The following is a 19746-nucleotide window of genomic DNA, read 5'->3' as shown; positions in this document are numbered from 1 at the left end:
TATTTAAAAAAAAATAATAATAAATAAAAAAAAGGAGATGGCCATTGAAAATGTCCCATAATTGGTGGAAGATAAATTGATCGAATCATCATCATGACAGATAAGGGTGAAGTAGAATCTGGAAAAGACTGAAAATACTACTCACTATGGAGCCTAAACTCGAGAATATAAGAGAGAAAAGTAAGAAACAGTGTGCTACATGTAATTCTTTTCTTAGAGAAATATCAATATTATCATGTACACTAATAGCTTGTGAAAAAACTCCAAAAGAAGTTAGCAGCTAGTATATTTGTTGTAACTGCGGATTACGAAACTAACCACCGACAGCAGGAAGCAGAAAATGAATCAGCCTGATTCGGTGATCAACTGAACCTCCGTTTTGAACAGAAGGAAGGAAAACGAATCAAGCGAAAAATACACAAATCCACCTGGCGAGTGAGTCACAAACGATCCAAAACTCTTCCCCACCACACAGTGCCACGCTGGTCCGTATATCGAATCAAACTCCTAAAATCCGCAAAAGTTTCATTCACTAAATTTTCAAAAAATTCAACTCAAATTTGAAACTTAGAATCATTTTTCAGAAAGAATGGTTAAAAACACACCCGAACTATTATTTTTTCGCGAGTTTCACGCCCCTCAATAATCAGGTGTTCCTTTTTACTATTTGAACCATCACATCTATATATTAAAACACACCTTATCAATTGTTCCATTTTCCTACCTGAAAAACTCAAATATTGTCAGGTAGGAAAATGAAACAGTTGATAGTTAAGGAGTGTTTTAATATATTGATGGTGTGAAGAAAAGGGAACGACTGATAGTTGGGTGTGTTTTTGACCAATTAACTCTTTTTAAAGCTGAGAGGAACCAAACTCACCTTTTTGAGGGAGCGAGCAAGGAAGGTTGGGTTAGGGCGGTGAATTCCAGGTTGGAGGAGTAGACTTCTAGCGTAACGAAGGGCGTGTTCTTGCATGGTAAAAGGCATATCTGCTGATCTGAGCCGTACGTTGAGGCTAATTGCCAGAGCAGCAAGCTTCACTTCTTCTTCAGTTGACATGGATTTGCCATTGCCTTTGTTGTTGTTATTAGGCCCTTGGTGCCGGGAAAGGGAAGAAGAAGAGTGCATGGGCATTTTTCAGGAGTTTTTGTGGAGGAAGTTGCTGCTAGCTACTGTTTCCAATATTGATTTGGGTTGAATTGTCTGGTAGTCACCACAAAAGGAAGGTCAGTTGAAACTTTTGACCATTCACAGAAACAGACTGACCCAACCACAGGGCGAGGGCTGGTACGTTTTGAAGTTCTATTTGACCAACCACCCGGTATATTGCTACTACTATTAAAATATATATATATTTTTTTTAATTTTACATATTGGTAGAAAAAAGGAAAATGGGGAACAGATTACAATTTGAGATTGAGGGTTGAGATAGTCAATAGAAACATTTCTTGAATCCTCAGTATTGAAATATTATGTATGTCACATTATTTATATTAAATCATATTAATTTATTATCATAGGCCGAATCTTTGTATATAGCGTCACGATTTATTTGATCTATTAAAAAAAAAAATGACATTTTTATATTTAGCAACAATTTAATTCTCATGTTATCGTTGAATGGAAATGATTTCTAGCTACAAAAATTCCTTTCGCTTGTTTTAGAATTCAAAAGTCTTTCTTTTTTTCTTTCTTAAACTTTGTGCGCAGTAATTGTCCTCATATAAATTGGGATGGAAGGAGTATGATTTAGTGATAAAAAAGTACTTATTTGAAGACTTATATCATGCATTTATTGAGTTAATGTAAACTTCGGGTACATTGTTCTTGTTTTTGTCTTTGTAAAATCTTTTTTTTTAAAGTTAAATTATTCCATTATATTTTGCAGCATCACATAAATTGGGACAGAGGAAGTAATAATTATTATTGTACAAGAAAGGCATTAGTGGGTAAGAAAGGCATTAGTGGGTTGAGACACATGAAGTCTAGTGTTCAAAGATCCATTGGAGGCAAAAACACTTAATAATTTCTTCCCATACCTTGGGGATAGAGTGACACAGTACCTGTGTTGGTGGGAGTTAGTAGTTACCCATGAAATTAGTCGATGTACAAGTTAGTCCAACGCCACGGTTATTAAAAAAAAAAAAAAAAGTGGGAGATGGGCATTGAAAATGTCCCATAATTGGTGGAAGTTAAATTATCGATTCAACATACAGATAAGGGAGGGTAAATTTGAACTAAGTAGAATCTGGAGAAACAAACAGAAGATTTCCATTCACCATGGAGTCTAGACTATAGAAGTGAGAAAAAACAGGTGACAGTGTGCTACATGTAATTCTTTTCTTAGAGAAATATCAATATTATCATGTACACTAATAGCTTGTAAAAAAACTCCAAAAGAAGTTAGCAGCCAGTATATGATCTGTTGTAACTGTGGATTACGAAACTAACCACCGACAGCAGCAAGCAGAAAATGAATCAGCCTGATTCCGTGATCAACTGAACCTCCGTTTTGAACAGAAGGAAGGAAAACGAATCAAGCGAAAAATACACAAATCCACCTGGCGAGTGAGTCACAAACGATCCGAAACTCTTCCCCACCACACAGTGCCACGCTGGTCCGTACATCGAATCAAACTCCTAAAATCCACAAAAGTTTCAGTCACTAAATTTTCAAAAAAATTGAACTCAAATTTGAAACTTAGAATCATTTTTCAGAAAGAATGGTTAAAACACACCTGAGCTATTATTTTTTCACGAGTTACACACCCCAATAATCAGTGACCAATTAACTCTTTTTTTAAAGCTGAGAGGAACCAAACTCACCTTTTTGAGGGAGCGAGCAAGGAAGGTTGGGTTAGGGCGGTGAATTCCAGGTTGGAGGAGTAGACTTCTAGCGTAACGAAGGGCGTGTTCTTGCATGGCAAAAGGCATATCTGCTGATCTGAGCTGTACGTTGAGGCTAATTGCCAGAGCAGCAAGCTTCACTTCTTCTTCAGTTGACATGGATTTGCCATTGTTTTTGTTGTTATTATTAGGCCTTTGGTGCCGAGAAAGGGAAGAAGAAGAGTGCATGGGCATTTTTCAGGAGTTTTTGTGGAGGGAGTTGCTGCTAGCTACTGTTTCCAATATTGATTTGGGTTGAATTGTCTGGTAGTCATCACAAAAGGAAGGTGAGCTGAAATTTTTGACCATTCAGAGAAACAGACTGACCCAACTACAGGGTGAGGGCTGGTACGTTTTGAAGTTCTATTTGACCAATTACCAACTATACTATTATAGTACTATTAAAATATATATTTTTTTATTTTTTATCAGATTATCAGGAAGGGGAAAATGGGGAAGAAATTGCAAAGTGGGATTAGACTGGCCGACGCGTGAGAGTTGAGAGTTCCCGCCGAAATATCTAGATACTCTACGCTACCCAGTAAAAATATTATGTATGTCACAATATTTATATTAAATCATATTAATTTATTATCGTAGGCCCGAATACTGTATACTCTACTACTATTATGTCCCAATTTATATGATACTCTTTTTTTTTAGTCAGTCACGAAAAAAATGACACATTTTTATATTTAGCAACAATTTAATTCTCATTTTATATTTAATGAAATGATTTCTAGGCACAAAAATTTCTTTCGCTTGTTTTAGAATTCAAAAGTCCTTTTTTTTTTCTTAAACTTCATGCGCGGTAAACATCCTCATATAAATTGGGATGGAGGGAGTATAATTTAGTGATAAAAAAGTATTTATTTGAATTCTTATATCATGCATTTATTGAGTTAATGTAAACTACGGGTACGTTGTTACTGTTTTTGTCGTAGTAAAATGCTGTCTTTTTTAAAGTTAAATTATTCCATTATATTTTGCAGCATCACAAATTAATTTTCTATATGTAGCACGTAAGTGACAAGTCCAGCCAGGCCTTTTTTTAAATACTTCTTTCCGAAAAATATCGAGATTCGGACAAATTGAATTAGAGGATATTTTATTTTATTTTTGTGAAATACAATATGCAGAGGAATTATATCCAGGAATGTATAAATCATGCTAATATTTATTTACTTTAATTGATAATAGTACTAGCAGTATATAAAATGAGAGGAGTATTAATTGGTGCCGTTGTGGTTGGCGTGGAAATGGCGATACTTAAAATAGGGAGAAAAGGCGGAGGGTAGAGGCAGGGAAATGACAAAGGTGAGTAATAATGGGCATGTTGGGTGGGGGTTTTTCATGCTCTGACTACACGAGCATGGCATGGGAGATTCCCAAATATTGTGCTTCCCACTAGTTTTTCACATTTGGTCTCCTCTTCTACCAATTCAATAACACCTTCTTCTTTTTTGTCTAGTTTTGGTTCTATCTCGTATTTGATACTCATTTTAGAGCTTGACTAATTCAAAATCTGCATCAAAAAAGCTTACTTTGGGAGTAAAGCATTTTCTATCGAAAGTCAATTTCATTTTTACGACTCAAACTCGAAATCATTGATTGAAATTGAGAAGGGTACTTACCGTCACCATAATCTTTGATGGTTATTTTCTTTGTCAATATGCGTTATCATAAGTCATGACACTAATATTGCTGTTATTGTGGGTGGTTTTTTCCAAATATTTTGCTAAGAAAACATTTTATTGCAACCCTCTTGTTTCCAACATATTAATTTTGTCATTCCTACTGTCAAACATATTTATCATTTGTTCGCACTTTTACTACGGACAATTTTTTTCATATATGTTTTGAATAGTAATGTTGTTGTTTCTCATTTTTCAGTATTTGATAATCCATCAAGGTCAATGAATTTGTGAGGACTAAAATTACTTGAAGTATCAATTCTAAATTTAAGCTTTCACCGACCAATTTTTTTATTTGTTCTATATCCCAATGGTTTTCCTGTAGTCAATATTTCAAGTGTGATTGATGAGACTGAATCAAACGATTAAACCATTTTACACTAGGAAAAAAAGAATTCTCCGTTATATGTCAACAAGAGTATGGCCTTGCGTTTTATAAACTTTGGAATAACTCATCGTGGAGAATGCGTCACAAGGCTCATAAAATATAAGACAACTTGATTTATTTTATTATTTCCCAAACCCAAGAGTAACAGGTGAAGAAAGATGTTGGAAAGAAATATGTGGAAACAAATTCTTTGAGATTAGAGTTATAGACCTTTGTAACTTACCATGCACTCAAATAATATAGTTCAGGTATGACCAAGAGTTTTTTCTCCTAATCAAGGAAACCACCTCCTTTTTCTAAACAAAATAGAATAGGACAAAGGTATAAATTTGCCTATGTACTATTCAAAATTTGCCATTTATACTTTTACACGAATACTTTGTTCTAAGCCAGTCCTTTCTTTAGCGGGCTTGGGACTAAAGGAATGATTGGGACAACAAACATCCATCTCGTTAGTGATACAAAATTTCATTAAGCAATTTTATCTATTGGGTTAAGGGCAAAAGATATGGAAATATAGATTTTTTTTTTCTTTTTTAATTGAATTCTGCAAATAGGTCGATGGGAAAAATCAAAGTCCCCGTCTTGGAATAGAAATGATCTTGTCCATCCATATATGTACTTGCGTTAGCAAATTATCCCATATTTGTTATTTTTATCAACGGAACTCTAGAGATAAATGTGTCGACTTCACGTCTCCAAGCAATTCGATAAAAAAAGTCCAAATATACACCACAACTTTTGAATGTGACTTAAAATTATTCTCAGGTTGGAGTTCCATTAAAGGTCAAGGGCAAAAACAAGACTTTTCTTAATGATGTAGATAAAATTATACCATAAATTTAACAAAAGATAAAATTAATAAATTTTCAAAGTACGGGGGCAGAAACTTACCTTAAATAGCCACTCATCCAATAAAACAAACTGGCAAATATGTAATATATACTATGAAACTAGTGTATGATATATGTATATTGACTAGCTGCTATAAATATTTTTGGTCAAGCAGCAAATGTAACTTTTCCAAAGAAAATCTCTGTAGGTTCAAGATGGGCCTGAAAAGAGCACTGTGGTCAGCCCAAGGATGAAGTAGCCCAAATGAAATCAATAAAATGTGCAAGAGATGAGTGAGAAGCACGTGGATGACATAAACACTTAAGGGGTCGTTTGGTGCATGATATCCTGGAATATTCCAAAGACTAATTTTTTATACCATATTTGATATAAGGCTTAAATTTATGCCTGGATAATTTTATACCTTCCATCAAACAGATTATAAAATAAAACTAATCCTGGGATATCCCACCTTATCCCATTATAGTTGGGATTATTTTATCCCACCTTTCAAATGGGATAAATTAGTCCCAGGATTATAATTCCAGGATTATAATACTGGAATAATTTAGTTCGCATACTAAACGACCCCTTACCCCTTAGGGGTCGGTTGGTACACGGTATAAGATGAAATATCTCAGCACTAACTTTGAGATTAATTTTATATCATATTTAGCAGAAAGTCTAAAATTATCCCAGGATAAATTTATATTTTCTACCAAATAAAGTATAAAATGAAGCCCATAATTAAAGATGAAATATCTCACCTCATCTCATTAACCTTAGAATTATTTTATCTCACTTTTTAAATGAGATAAATTAATTTTAGAATTATAATACCGGGATAATTTCGTGCATGTACCAAACTCTTGAGGGATCCATTCATCCACTAATCTTCTCACTCAATTCTCAAAAACCAAACTCCAAAACTCACCTCAACCACAGACCTCACTATCTCTGTCTGTAAATAATATCCAAACTCCCTTTCTCTCCCTCCACACATACATACTCTTATCTCTTCCCCTCACATGGCTGGTGTGGTGGAAACCATTACAATCCCACGCGCCTCCTCTGTACTCCACTCGCCGTCACTGGCTCCAGTAACATGTTCTTCTTTCTCCGGTCCTCTTCGTTCATCAGTTAGATTCTCTCAATTCAGTGGCCTTAAGATCCAACCAACTCCCTCATCCCTATCTGTTACTTCATCCTCTAAAATCATTCCACGTGGCAGACGAATCGTTTCCGAAGCTCAAAATACCGCCCTTGAAGGTATTTTATCTCTCTCTTCTTCTTCTTCTTCACCAATTATTAGATTCCTTATAAAAAAAAAAAAAAAACTAATTATTAGATTCTCCGTGCTTGTTTAAGCGTATACACTTTTGATGAAAACTCAGTTCCAGGAAATTCAACTGTATTACCAACGGAAGTTTTGTCCATTTTTAATTGTTCTTTTTTTTTTTTTTTTTTTTTAACTATATCTAAATGAATATGAGCTCTCGTGATTGAAATCAATCAAACATACTTTAAAAGTTATGTAGCCATTAACAATTCCTTCAAGTTTCCAACCCAGTAATTAATAATAAAGGTAAAAACTGGTATGAAATGGTAAATATTTCTTGGTTTTCCAAACTGGAAAAGTAAAAATGGACATATATTTTTAAGGACAAGTAAAAATGGACGGAGGGAGTATTTTATATCTGTTTCACTAATTATTTTTATGTTGAGATTCTCTGTGCTCGTTTAAGCCTAACTTATTGATGAACGGTTTAGGAAATTCAACTGCATTCCCAACAATGTATTCACTCAAACGACTTTTTAGTTTTTTTTTTCACCTAGTAAACCGATTTTGAGTTCTCATGGTAGTAGAAGTAACTAGAATTATATTTCGTATTCAAGATATATTACTTGGAATTGGAAATGGAAACGTGAACAACATATCTTTCCTTGTAGGTTGCTTGTGAGTTGTGGTATTTTTGTGTTGGTTACTTTGTTTAACTAATGTCCTAGTTAGTTGAAGTAGCTTTATATAGTATGGGAGAGTTGGTAGTGGAGATCATTGGCAAATTTGAGAGCAGAGTATGTTTTCTATTTTATTTCTACACAGAGACATAGCTAATAAACTATGGATTAGTTCTCAGATGTACTGATTTAATTTTTCTTAATAAAACTGGAACTTGTCCAGGACAACCACCAGTAAAATGCCAATTATTCGTGTTAGATGTCCTATAGGAGTCTTAGCGGCAAGAATAATGTTGTGATGCTCTGCATAAAGAAAAGAAAGGACACGAGAATGCAAAACATAGAAAAAAGTTTGAAAGATCCTTCATGCAAAAAAATTGGGAACATCTTTCATGTGCTCCTTCACCTTTCACAACCACCAGATATATCTCACAAGATACCCTGCAATGGTCCCCGCGCTATGCTCTTGCCCTCGGTCTTTTCCATAACCCCTAGCTCGTAAATACTATGTTAGGCACACGTCATGGGTTCGAACCCTTCCGCAGACAAAAGCCTGGTATTTAAGTGGAGAAGGCTGAAAGAGAGGGCCTATTATCCTTTAAGTTCCAAACCGTGCGCCACTAGCTCTCGGATTTTCTGTTTAAAAAAAAAAAAAAAAAAAAAAAAAAACGTTGGCATGTGGTCCTTAATAACTTTATAAAAGGAACTAGTATGTCAAGATAATGAGCCCAATTAAGTGGTAAAAGATATCATAGGGCCTCCATGGTATATAATTCCCAGAAAGCTTTGCTACTTTCACAGTTTCACTTAGCTGCTAAGAATTCATTGTTAAATCTTGCTTTATCAAAAAAAAAAGAAGGCTGCTATGAATTCATTGAATATTGGTTGCTCGTGATGAGGCACTCTTTACTAAATTTAGTGCTACCAACTTGAACTACACCTGTTAGATACTGATGAGTTACTCGTGAAGCTACTTCAGATCTTAGGGAATAGACATAGTTTGGTATGTCAGTACTTCCTTTCGCCTTGCAGAAGCTTCATTTTTCACCGGGGCTTAAGCTTCATAATTGATGTTGCACCAATTATATTAATCATGCTTAGTTCGGAAAATGGGATTCTATGTTGTCAAATTTGCTCTTTAGTGGACTTAATATGTAGTGTAAAAAGATATGACATGCTTTACTTGAGTCGAGAATCTATCAGAAACAACCTCTCTACCTTCACAAGGTAGGGGTAAGGCTGCATATACACCACCCTCCCCAGACCCCACTTGTGGGATTACACTGGGTATGTTCTAAAAAGATATGATACATGAGCTTCCTTGTCTGGTAGATTATGAAGTGTTTCTCTGTCTTCTGTTTCTGTGTTACTAGCCTGGTGCAAAATATCTCTCGTCTAGAAAGCATTGCTTTTGTAGAATTCCCATCATTGTCAGTATCTTTTGCTGGTTTAAACAGTTCCCGGTAATTGCAGTTGGTGCTGTTAATGATAAAACATGGAAGTCACTTGTAGTTGAGTCTGATGTACCTGTTCTGGTTGAATTTTGGGCTCCCTGGTGTGGTCCGTGCCGAATGATCCACCCCGTCGTTGATGAACTAGCAAAGGAATATGCTGGCAAGCTTAAATTCTACAAGCTGAACACAGATGAAAGTCCATCGACAGCAACCGAATTTGGAATCCGAAGCATCCCAACTGTGATGATATTCAAGAATGGAGAGAAGAAAGATGCAGTCATTGGTGCAGTTCCTAAATCAACGCTAACCACCTGCATAGAAAAATTCTTGTAAAATGATGCATATATAGATATATTTAATGGGAATTTACTCATATATTCCCTTTTAGCCTCTCGTGCGGCAATTAATTATGTAAACCTGAAATGCTCCTGTATAGTTGGGTTGCATTATGTTTCCCCTTACTTCAGTGTTATGTTGATTGTTGGTAGTTGAATATTTCTCATGCTTAGAAATTCAGTCGCGTCTATAAATGCTTTAAGAAAGCATCATCCTAGGCATGTTTTGAGTGAAACTTGCATATTTCTTCTCTTGTTCGGTTCCCGTAGCATCAAAACTATCAAGGCAAAGAGCAGCTTCTATGTTTATCAGTTCTCAGTACTGAGGTTTTCTGGGCTGTTTTATACCTTCCGACTGGTGAGAGCGAATGTGTTTACCAGAGCTGCAGTTCATGGCAGCAAATGTGTTCCTTGATGTATTAACTTGCCTGTTTTATGTTCCTGTATTGTCATCACCATCTATATGGAGAGAATAATGTGGTGTTGCACGAACAAGGATTTAAGTTAGATTGAGCCATTGCCAAGATGCTAGTTTGATTTTTTGCTACTTTTGTTTCCTTGTGTGGATTTGGTTAGTTTTTAGCTTAATTAAAGTTCGTTATTACAGGAGAAAGCAGATCAGAGTAAATCAGGATATATTCTGTTTACAGAAACAAGATTAAAATTACCATAATTGACTGTTAATCTCTAAGGAATCAAAAACTTTTCATAGTAGGAAACTCCATTTGGATAATACACATTTGATACCAAGGTCAATTACAGCAGAGACATTTTTACTCTGTCCTCAGTGTAACTCGTTGGTGGTGCCTTCACAAGTTGGTAATCTATCTGAACCTGTGATTTTAGCTGTCCACGTATCAGATCTCAGAGCCTCGCTTAATGCTGTGGGGTCTTGGGCTCAGGCTCTAGTACAACAAAAACCTTCAAAAATATGTAGAGCTGGAGCTAATGGCTACAACAATATACCCAAAATAAAATCTCACAAATGCGCCTGAAAGCAGAGAATGTATTGGTATCTACAGATGCTATAGATTTTACCCCCTCATCAGAGGCTAATTTCGGTGGTATATAAGAACAATTAATTATAAGACCCCACCTCTTGAATAAGGCCGATTTTGGTAGACCCATAGTACAAGAACAATCAATTCATAGCAGGATGAAAAGAGCTAAAGCCAATGGCTCACAAATTTTGGGGTCATTCAAAGGTCGTAGCACATTACATTGGAAAGGTTAAAGAGGTCTGCGATGACATCAACAATCCTCCTTGATTATGAATCTTCACTATTCATGTTATTCCATTTTATTCATTTGAGTCTAATAGTATACAACTACAAGACAATGTTAAAATAAAAGGCCTAGGATTAGACCAAATAAAAAACAAAAATATAGAGGCACAGGCTTGGAGGTTGTGCTCAAAATAAGGTATAGAGTAAAATTTGCTCTTTAACTTATTGAAAATGGTTTAGATTTGCCTTTCTTCTACTTATTGGACCCCAGTTATTCTTAACGTTAAATTTTGGATAAATATATCACTCCTTCCACAAACGTTAATTTTTAAATTAAAATTATCCATTTTTTTTTCAGCGAAATTATGAGATAATACATGGATGAAACATTGATTTATTCAGAGACGTGGATGCTAAATTCTCAGCTGTCGTAGCATTGACAATATGTTAAACGATCTACAAGAAAAAGGGCAAAAGTGCACCACTTATGTCTCTGTATAATGGACCTACACAGGCTGTAAGATTCTGGTCGAGCATATTGTTGATAGAGTCGGATGGATAAGTTCTACCCAAAGCCCACGTAGTATTTGACAATTTGCACAAAGACCTGGCCTCTCTTTGATACCTACTGAAAATTGGAAGGTTGTTGCATGTGTTTTTTTGTTAATCGTTCAATAAAATGCACGCAAAACGATTTACACGTATAATTAAATGATAAATTAAGGTGTGAATGTGTATTATAGTTAGCTATGATTTAGTGATAACCATGTTTATCAAGACATGTGCTATGTATTTATTGAATTGATGTAAATATCTGGTGCAAGTAAAGGCCAACTTTTTAACCAGAAATTCTTACTTTTCTTTCCATAGTCTATATATCCGCTTCTAGATGTAATCTAATTGCAACACAGAAGTGAATTTTCAAGCATCTCCAACAGCTTACTTTTTTCCTTCTTATGGTATTGAGTAAGATTAGGTTCAAAAGATATAAGTCATTTATTTTATTATTTATTTGGTGAGTTCTTAATCTTAAATTGTCATTTTACCTACTGCCTTAGCAGAATACATGACAAATTTAACACCAAAAAATTCAAATGATATTTTCGCTATGTTAGACACATATATAATTTGGGGCCGCAAGATTTCGTGTTCAGTTACACTAAAACATAAAAAGAACGAAGGAGTAATTTTAAAGTTTAATGAACATAAGTATAAGATGGTTAAAACATAAAAAGAACGAAGGAGTAATTTTAAAGTTTAATGAACATAAGTATAAGATGGTTAAAAATCCACTAATTAAAACTACTAGAAGATGGATCTATGGACCACGTAAGTGAAAATCTTTGGAAAAGAAAATTAGATAGACCAACTTTGACTTCAAATAATCTTATTCTCAGGAAACAAAAACGTTTTGACTTTGCTAGTCTCAAGAAAGAACAGAGGAGTAGGTTAAAGGAGTTTTAATTTGAATTTACTCTTAGCTGTAAAGTTACTTTAGTTTCTGAATGACTAATCCACTAATTAAACGACCTACAAATTTGCAGCGATTGGATCTATGGACCACGTAAGTGAAAATCCATGGATTGGAAAAGAAAATTAGATAGACCAACTTTGACTTTGCACAATAATCTTATTCTCAGGAAAGAACAGAGGAGTTTTGTAGTTAATGTGACTATTGACTTTGCACAATAATCTTATTCTCAAGAAAGAACAGAGGAGTTTTGCGGTTAATGTGACTATTGGCTTGTTTTATTCTAACAATTTATTGTTAGGTTTTTATATACTAAGATCCACACGTAACTTATTTTTGTTATTTTGACTTAAAAACAAATGCTTAAGAACATATTTTTATTTTATCAAACACTACAAAAATACTTAAATGAACCTAAAATAAGCCAATCCAAAGAGGCTCTATATAAGTCTTATAGAATGTTCAGTTATTAAAGACAAGTTTGTCTATTAAAGTGCCCCATCCAAAATTTGTTAACGAATTATCAAACTACATAAATATATATGTATTTGTCATTCCAACTAATTTCACCACAGAGGCACGAACCCATTGTCATTAACGTGAGATACTAACTACTATTCGCTTAATTCCGATATCTTAGGTTTTGAAGTATATATACTTCAAAATTATTTGATTTGTTAATTTCTTTGGGATATAACTTAATTACCACAAACCACCGTCATGGATTTGAAATTTAATAGCTGATTCAAAAAATCTAGAATTTTTGTCATCACTATACTAGTAATAATTTGAAACCGAGATTAAGAGAACAATATTAAGAAGATTAAAATGCAAGCTCGATCCGAGGCATACTTTCTTAGAAATCGCAAGCTCATATTTTTTAGTTATATTTAAAAATGGAAAAGTTGTTGGTAAATAAATGCGTTTTCCCACAAGGATTTGTCAATTTATGGCACAAAGAAGACTATGCGAATTTAAATTTAACATTAATACCCATTTGGGTTTAAAAAAAAATAAGATTTTTGTAATAACTTTAATAAATGTGACTATTGGCTTGTTTATTTTAACTTATGGTTTTTAGCTTATTTTTGTTATTTTGACTTCAAAACAAATGCTTAAAAATATTTTTAAAAACACTACAAAAATACTTAAATGAACCTAAAATAAGTTCCAAAGAGGCTCTATATAAGTCTTATAGAATGTGATACATAAATCAACATCCTCAAGTCAACTTCAAAATTATTTTGCGACAGATTTGAAGAATTTTTTTTGTCATCACTAATAATAAATTTTCTTCATCGGATCAATAAATTTTGAATTTCAAATCGTTAACCAAAAAAGAAAGGAATTTTTCTGTCTTACATGGGTTTGCTCAAGCTGTTATAAAACATTGTGTTTTCTAGAATATATTGCTTTTCATGCTTCTCTCTTTTCGAAATATCTTCTTGCTCTTGCCTTGAACTAGTTGATCATTCTTGACTTCTAGATGCTTTAACAACTTCCCTTTTTCCTTTTAGTTATGTGTTTGTCCAAACATGCCAGATTTTCGATATTTTATACAATTGCATTTTTTGACACCCTATTTGGAAGCATAAATTACTTTCGACTAAGATTAATTATATATATCAAATGAAATATTTAATAAACATATATTGTTTGTAGTCATTGTCATAAGAACTTACTAATACGTTAAGTACTACTCATCAATTTTAAGCAGGCACTAATTTAATTTGAAAAAGTTATCATCCCTCCTTTCAAAGATGGTATAACTAATCAAACTAATTAAGCATTATAATCAGGCGGAAAATTATGTGACTACGTGCCAATCACACCTCAATTTTGGATAAATATGATTATCTTTTAATAGTATAGTGATGTCGAAATTGCACCAACACTATTTCCCTTTTTTTTGGGTAGTTGAATTGAAGAATGACGAATGAAGAAAGATGAGTGCTTTATCCACCCTGCTTACTGCAGAAGCATGACTTTTAAAAGTTCTTAGAGACAAACATAAGAAATAGTCCATAACGGATTACTTTGTTCCTTTTCCTCCCAACATAATGTCGTTCGAAGCATTTTTTTTGTTTGTTTTTTGAGCCAAGGTTTATCGGAAATAGCCTTCCTACCTCCCTCCCACATAGGGATAAGGTCCGCACTCTACTCTCCGCAGACCCCACCTTTTGAGACTATACTGGATATGTTGTTATTGTTATTGATAAATTAGTTCATAGAACTTGCAAAAAGTAATGAAAAGAATCTTACTCAGACTCAAATTCTATATTAATTAATTATGATTAAATGATAATTAAAATATAATATAAAATAATTAATCACATGAACAAGTACGCATCAAATGCGATTAGTAATCATGCAGCGAAATGAACAAGATTCCTTCATTTTATCCAGAAATTTCAAGTTTGAGCATGAGGAATAGGCAAGCATCTAGTAGGAAGGTTTTCTCTTTAATGATTCTTATGATGACACTAATCTAAATCAATCGTATTAATAAATATATGATATCAAAAGTAAAATGTGAATAGAGGAAAAAATTGATCTAAGCACTAGTAGAAAAGGAAACCATCAGAGGTTATGGTGATGTAATAACTATTTTTTCATCTATAATGAGAAATTTGGATTTGTTGAGTCTAGATATGAAGTCGCCTCTAATGAGAAGCATTTAACTCTCAAACTGAAACTTTTCGACGAGAACTTGAATTTATCCGACCCCAAAATAGGTACTTCCTCCGTCCCAATTTGTTTGAAGGCTGACCAGTTTGGGAGTCAAATAGCTTTTTTTTTTTTTTTTACTACGATTTTCTCCAACTATTTTTATATATTTTGAATTATTGATTATGCACACTTATAATTTTTATGTAGTTTTCAATTATGTAAATTTTATTATAAAATATTTGAAGAATATATATTTAAAATTAAGTCAAATTAAAAATTATTTGACTCCAAATTGATCAACCTTGAAACAAATTGGGACAGAGGGAGTACTTAACATCGAATTAAAAAAAAAAGTTATCTAAACAAAAAAAGAAAAAGGTTGGTCACACGCACCTTCCCTATCTTTTCTCAAATTACGCGGTTGAGAATTAAACGAGTGGTTTTTCTCCGTAGCCCATATAAATAAAGAATTGAAAATAGAGAACTGAAGTTGCTATAAATACAAAAACAACCCCCTTAAATATCGAAACCTACCCGTTATCCTCCTCCATTCAATTTCATTCACAACCATCTTTTTCTCATTACCTCTTATTACCCTTTCATTTTTACAATTCACAATTCAACATCTTCCTTACGTTTTCATCTATTGGTACGTTCTTGATTCTTCATCTTTCTGCTTGTTTTTACCTTAATGTTTTTGAGATCTTTATTTTCACGTATGTGTACATAATATTTCTGTTCATTGTAACCTATGTTTGTTTGTTTTCTTTGTTAATTATCTGAGACCAAGTTTTGTGATCATGTTTGTACCTTCTTTGGAATTGCAAATTTGCAATTTGCTCCTTGAATTTCAGGTTAAATCTTCAATTGGAGCTTCAGATTAAAAACTCTTAAAATTTTGATCTTTTGACATTGTAAATAAATTGGGTCCACATACTTTTATTGGAAAATCTCATTTATTTCAATTGTTTCTGGTTATGGTTGATAGAATGGTGTTAATTATTTTCGTGAAAAAAGATGTCTTTACATTCGTTGAACTGCTACTTCTATATTATTTTGATGGATTCAGACTTATAAAAGAAAAATTCTTAATGATTTCGGTTTCAGAAAAGTTTAGCAAGTTCCTGCCTGTTTCATCCCAAAAGTTAAATAGGGAAACTTCCATTTTTTTGCATTTGTGAAATAGACAAGTGACAAGAATGGAAACCGGTCTGGTTAAGTTTGGTTATATGTCATCCTGTGCCATTAGTGATTGCATTCTTCATCGTTCGTTACTTTTGTGGGACTACAAAGGATAGAATTTGATAACTCCTATTGGTATATAACGTTTGCCTTTATGACGGTGTTTTAATGTGTTTTTTGGCCTTTGGATATTGAAAGTGACTGGGAGATGTAGTTTGCAGTTTGACAAACAAATGTATTTTCAATCTAAAAGAATTGGAATCCAGTTTTAGCCACATTCTAGCTTTATGATCTATTTCAATTTTTCAGGAGCTAACACTTGTGTATAAATAGATTCTAGCTGATGGGTAATTTGTTCACTACCTTTGTTTAGAAGAAAACGGGTTCAAGCTAATAGATGCAATTATATGGTTTAGTATTTAGTGCTTGAATATAGCGTGTTTACTTGGGACTATGGATTTGTTTCTGACTCTTGCTCCTCACATGCATACTCCCTATAGGCCAAGCTTCTATTTTATGTTCTAAAAGAAAGGAAATATGAAGATTGCTTTGTTAAGTTGTCGTCTTCATTTTGCTTTCCAAATGGTCAATTCATCAAAAACGGACTAATTATGTAGAATCGTCTTTTGAAAATCTGGATTTCATCCTATCATGTTGCAGTGTTGATAAACATGTATGTTTTCATTTGTACGGTTCATCATGTATGTTTTCATTTGTACGGTTCATTTCTATTTCTCGTTTTAAACTATTATCATAGATCCCGTCCTTGTAGATTTTCAGGTTAAGTTTCTATCGACAGCCATTTACTTCCTATGGTTTTTTTCGTAGTGTCTGAATAAACTTTATGAGGTGACTGATTTATTTGCTAATGTCCTTTAACAGATCTCATGGCTTTGGAACAAAATTTTGTTGGTGAAGATATATTCAGTTTTGTATCTGAAGAAGATGTTTCCCTTAAGAAGAAAAGTGCAGTTCCAGTTCCAACATCAAGTTCTGACAGTATAACAGGAGGTTATGATTGTAATATATGTCTTGACTCAGCACATGAGCCTGTAGTCACCCTCTGCGGTCACCTCTACTGCTGGCCTTGCATTTACAAGTGGCTCCAGGTTGAGAGCTCTACTCCGGGATCAGAAGAGAACTGTAAATGTCCAGTCTGTAAGGCTCACATCTCAAACTCATCGCTGGTACCTCTCTATGGCCGTGGAACATCATCAACAGAATCTGAATCCAAGAAGTCTCAACTGGATGTTGTTGTACCGCGCAGGCCTCAAGCCATTGGGATAACAACTCTGGTTAATTCATCGTCTCCAACTTCTCACGTGAGTCAGCAACTTCATCACAGGCGATCTTTCCCCTCTGCCTTTGGTACCTATGCTGCTTTGGCTCCATCCAGCTTCGGGGGTACTCCAGCAATCAGTTTATCCAGCCCGACAGTTGGTGTATTTGGAGAAATGTTTTTGGCAAGGATGTTCGGGAACTCAGACACGAGTTTATTTCCCTATCCTCATCCAAGCACTTACGCCGTTCCAGGCAGTGGCAGTTCAAGAATGAGGCAGGTGGAAAAGTCTCTTAACAGATTATCCATCTTTTTTTTCTGCTGCATCATCCTATGCCTTCTGCTATTCTGAGTGCTAAATATTGATTAATTCTTGATGTACAGATGTAAAAATTATGTGACTGTTGTCACTAACAGTCAGTCAGTAGATAGTAGAAATACATAGGCTTATAAGAGATTCAACCAAAAAAAAAAAGCTTAATACCGCGCAAAGGTTGCTTTTTTCCTCTTATTTTCTTTCTGCATTCCCTTCCGAAAGTGGCATCAGATGTATCTATCTGCTCTGTCACTTTGGTAGTCTCTTTTTAATTGTCCTTGAGTAGCATTATTACTCTGCTTATAACAATGGGTTTATTTGGAGGGAACTCTTGTAAGGAGCCCAGTGAACCTTTGCTTTCCGTCCCAAATGGTCTATGATATTTGCAATGTAATATATGAAGAATGGACATGTTCCTTTTTCTATTTTTCGTACTTCTGATCTTCATCTTCTTTTCGTTCTAAATTTATTTGGATTTCTTTAGCTATAATTCAAATATGATCTTACCCGAGTGGACTATTGAAATTGATCTTACATGTTAGGAAATTGACATATGTGTTTCAAGCACTGCTATATGTATGAAATCTCGAACATATGTCCAAGATTTCAAAGTAGTGTTTTAAGGCATATACAATACACGAGAAACTTTTCTTCATAAACCTTTTCATGTCGGTTCATTCCTTCTGAAGCCATCCAGTCCTTACGTCAATTTGGGTTGAGGGAGTATGAAGTGATCAAGAGGAAGAAGTGAGGGAATTAATAACATAGTAGTAATCGTTTGCCTTTTCTTAGCTCTCAGTCTAGCAGGTGCATGCATATGCTTTATTTTTTTTAAAATTTAAGGTGATTGCAAGTTTTGAAACTAATGTTCATGAATCTGTGGTAAGAATCTATAGTTGATAGTTCCTTTTCATTATTTCAAGCATCTTTCCTTCATACAACAATATCAGTCTTTACACTTCCTTTAATATTACCTTTTTTCATATGTAGCTGAATTGACCACACCATATTAAAGATTATGCATCTTTTAGCATATTTTATTTGTTGTCTGATTTATAGTCGTTTAAGTTTTGATTTGTTAGCTTTCACATGTCATTTCGTTATTTTCGATCTCAACGAGTGATATCAGAACGAGGTTGAAGACAGTTCATGGAGGATTAGTTCTAGCTGCAACAAATTGGAAGGTAATGACGAAAGCTGAAGGGCAACATGGGGTTGCGGCGCTTGTTTATCTATATTCGATTTGACTTCATAGTAGTAATAAACTACTACATGTACTAAATGTAACTGTGTGTATACGAATTACCAAGAGATTTCCACCCTGCAGGTATTTACTAGACTCACTGTATAAGAACAGAATTAAACGCAGACTAATTTTAATTTAACGAGACCATTTGCCACAAGATATATGCTTCTCCGTTTTTTGTTGGAACACTTGATTTTAAAAAAATGAGCCATACGAATATGCAATCGATGAGTCTCTAGACTAACATATGTGCCTTTTATTCTCATGGTATGCTTGATCATACAATAGTCATCTTCCATGTGATTTAAACTTTTTAAAGTGGCCAACCTTTTAACATTCTGAAAAGTTATGGGGTTCATTATTATTGCAATTTTGATCACATAAATTTATATTTCATCAACCCCCACCCAATGTGCTACATACGCCCCTGCTTCCATGGGCCTATTTGAGGGAGATCCAGTTCTTTTTCATCGTGAATTGATTGCTAACTAATTACTATGATTAAGAGTTCTTGTTCAGATAATCCATGCAGCAAAGACAAACCAGATTTCAGTTATTCCATCTACTACAATTTTTTATTCAAATTCAATTCCAACAAAATGTTATCTTTTCTTTTTTGCTTTCAGCAAATTAATGAAAAGAAAGTACCGGGAAAGAGAGAATATACTGCGTATGTACAAACAATATGCTTATACATGTATGCACCTTATTATCTCTTTTTATATATAGTTTTCTTAATCTATGCAATATCCGATTTAATCTAAATCCGAGTGTGGCCTGATCAACAAAAAACTAGAAATCTCTT

At 34.0% G+C, this 19746-nt stretch overlaps 4 protein-coding genes across 4 annotated transcripts; 2 read left to right on the top strand and 2 right to left on the bottom strand.

Annotated features, from left to right (window-relative positions):
• Nucleotides 1-181: 181 nt before the first annotated feature.
• Nucleotides 182-1297, bottom strand: LOC132036819 (uncharacterized). Its single transcript, XM_059427207.1, has 2 exons — nt 881-1297; nt 182-507 (listed from the first exon to the last, which is right to left on the bottom strand). The coding sequence occupies exons 1-2, from the start codon at nt 1133-1135 to the stop codon at nt 346-348; spliced, it is 417 nt and encodes a 138-aa protein (XP_059283190.1). The 5' UTR covers nt 1136-1297; the 3' UTR covers nt 182-345.
• Nucleotides 1298-2175: 878 nt separating this feature from the next.
• LOC132036382 (uncharacterized) lies at nt 2176-3235 on the bottom strand. The gene is made up of 2 exons (XM_059426711.1): nt 2828-3235; nt 2176-2641 (listed from the first exon to the last, which is right to left on the bottom strand). The coding sequence occupies exons 1-2, from the start codon at nt 3080-3082 to the stop codon at nt 2480-2482; spliced, it is 417 nt and encodes a 138-aa protein (XP_059282694.1). The 5' UTR covers nt 3083-3235; the 3' UTR covers nt 2176-2479.
• A 3504-nt stretch (nt 3236-6739) lies between these two features.
• Nucleotides 6740-9873, top strand: LOC132038589 (uncharacterized). The gene is made up of 2 exons (XM_059429240.1): nt 6740-7072; nt 9236-9873. Exons 1-2 carry the CDS (start codon nt 6832-6834, stop codon nt 9547-9549), a joined length of 555 nt encoding a protein of 184 aa, XP_059285223.1. The 5' UTR covers nt 6740-6831; the 3' UTR covers nt 9550-9873.
• Nucleotides 9874-15402: 5529 nt separating this feature from the next.
• On the top strand, nt 15403-18124 carry LOC132036333 (E3 ubiquitin-protein ligase RMA3-like). The gene is made up of 2 exons (XM_059426655.1): nt 15403-15567; nt 16983-18124. Exon 2 carries the CDS (start codon nt 16988-16990, stop codon nt 17729-17731), a length of 744 nt encoding a protein of 247 aa, XP_059282638.1. The 5' UTR covers nt 15403-15567; nt 16983-16987; the 3' UTR covers nt 17732-18124.
• The last annotated feature ends 1622 nt before the right edge of the window (nt 18125-19746 follow it).

The sequence above is a fragment of the Lycium ferocissimum genome, chromosome 11 (assembly GCF_029784015.1).
Source record: "Lycium ferocissimum isolate CSIRO_LF1 chromosome 11, AGI_CSIRO_Lferr_CH_V1, whole genome shotgun sequence".
In the NCBI taxonomy this organism is placed as follows: domain Eukaryota; kingdom Viridiplantae; phylum Streptophyta; class Magnoliopsida; order Solanales; family Solanaceae; genus Lycium; species Lycium ferocissimum.
Note: the sequence above shows the minus strand (reverse complement) of the source record. Positions and strands in the feature narration are given on the sequence as shown.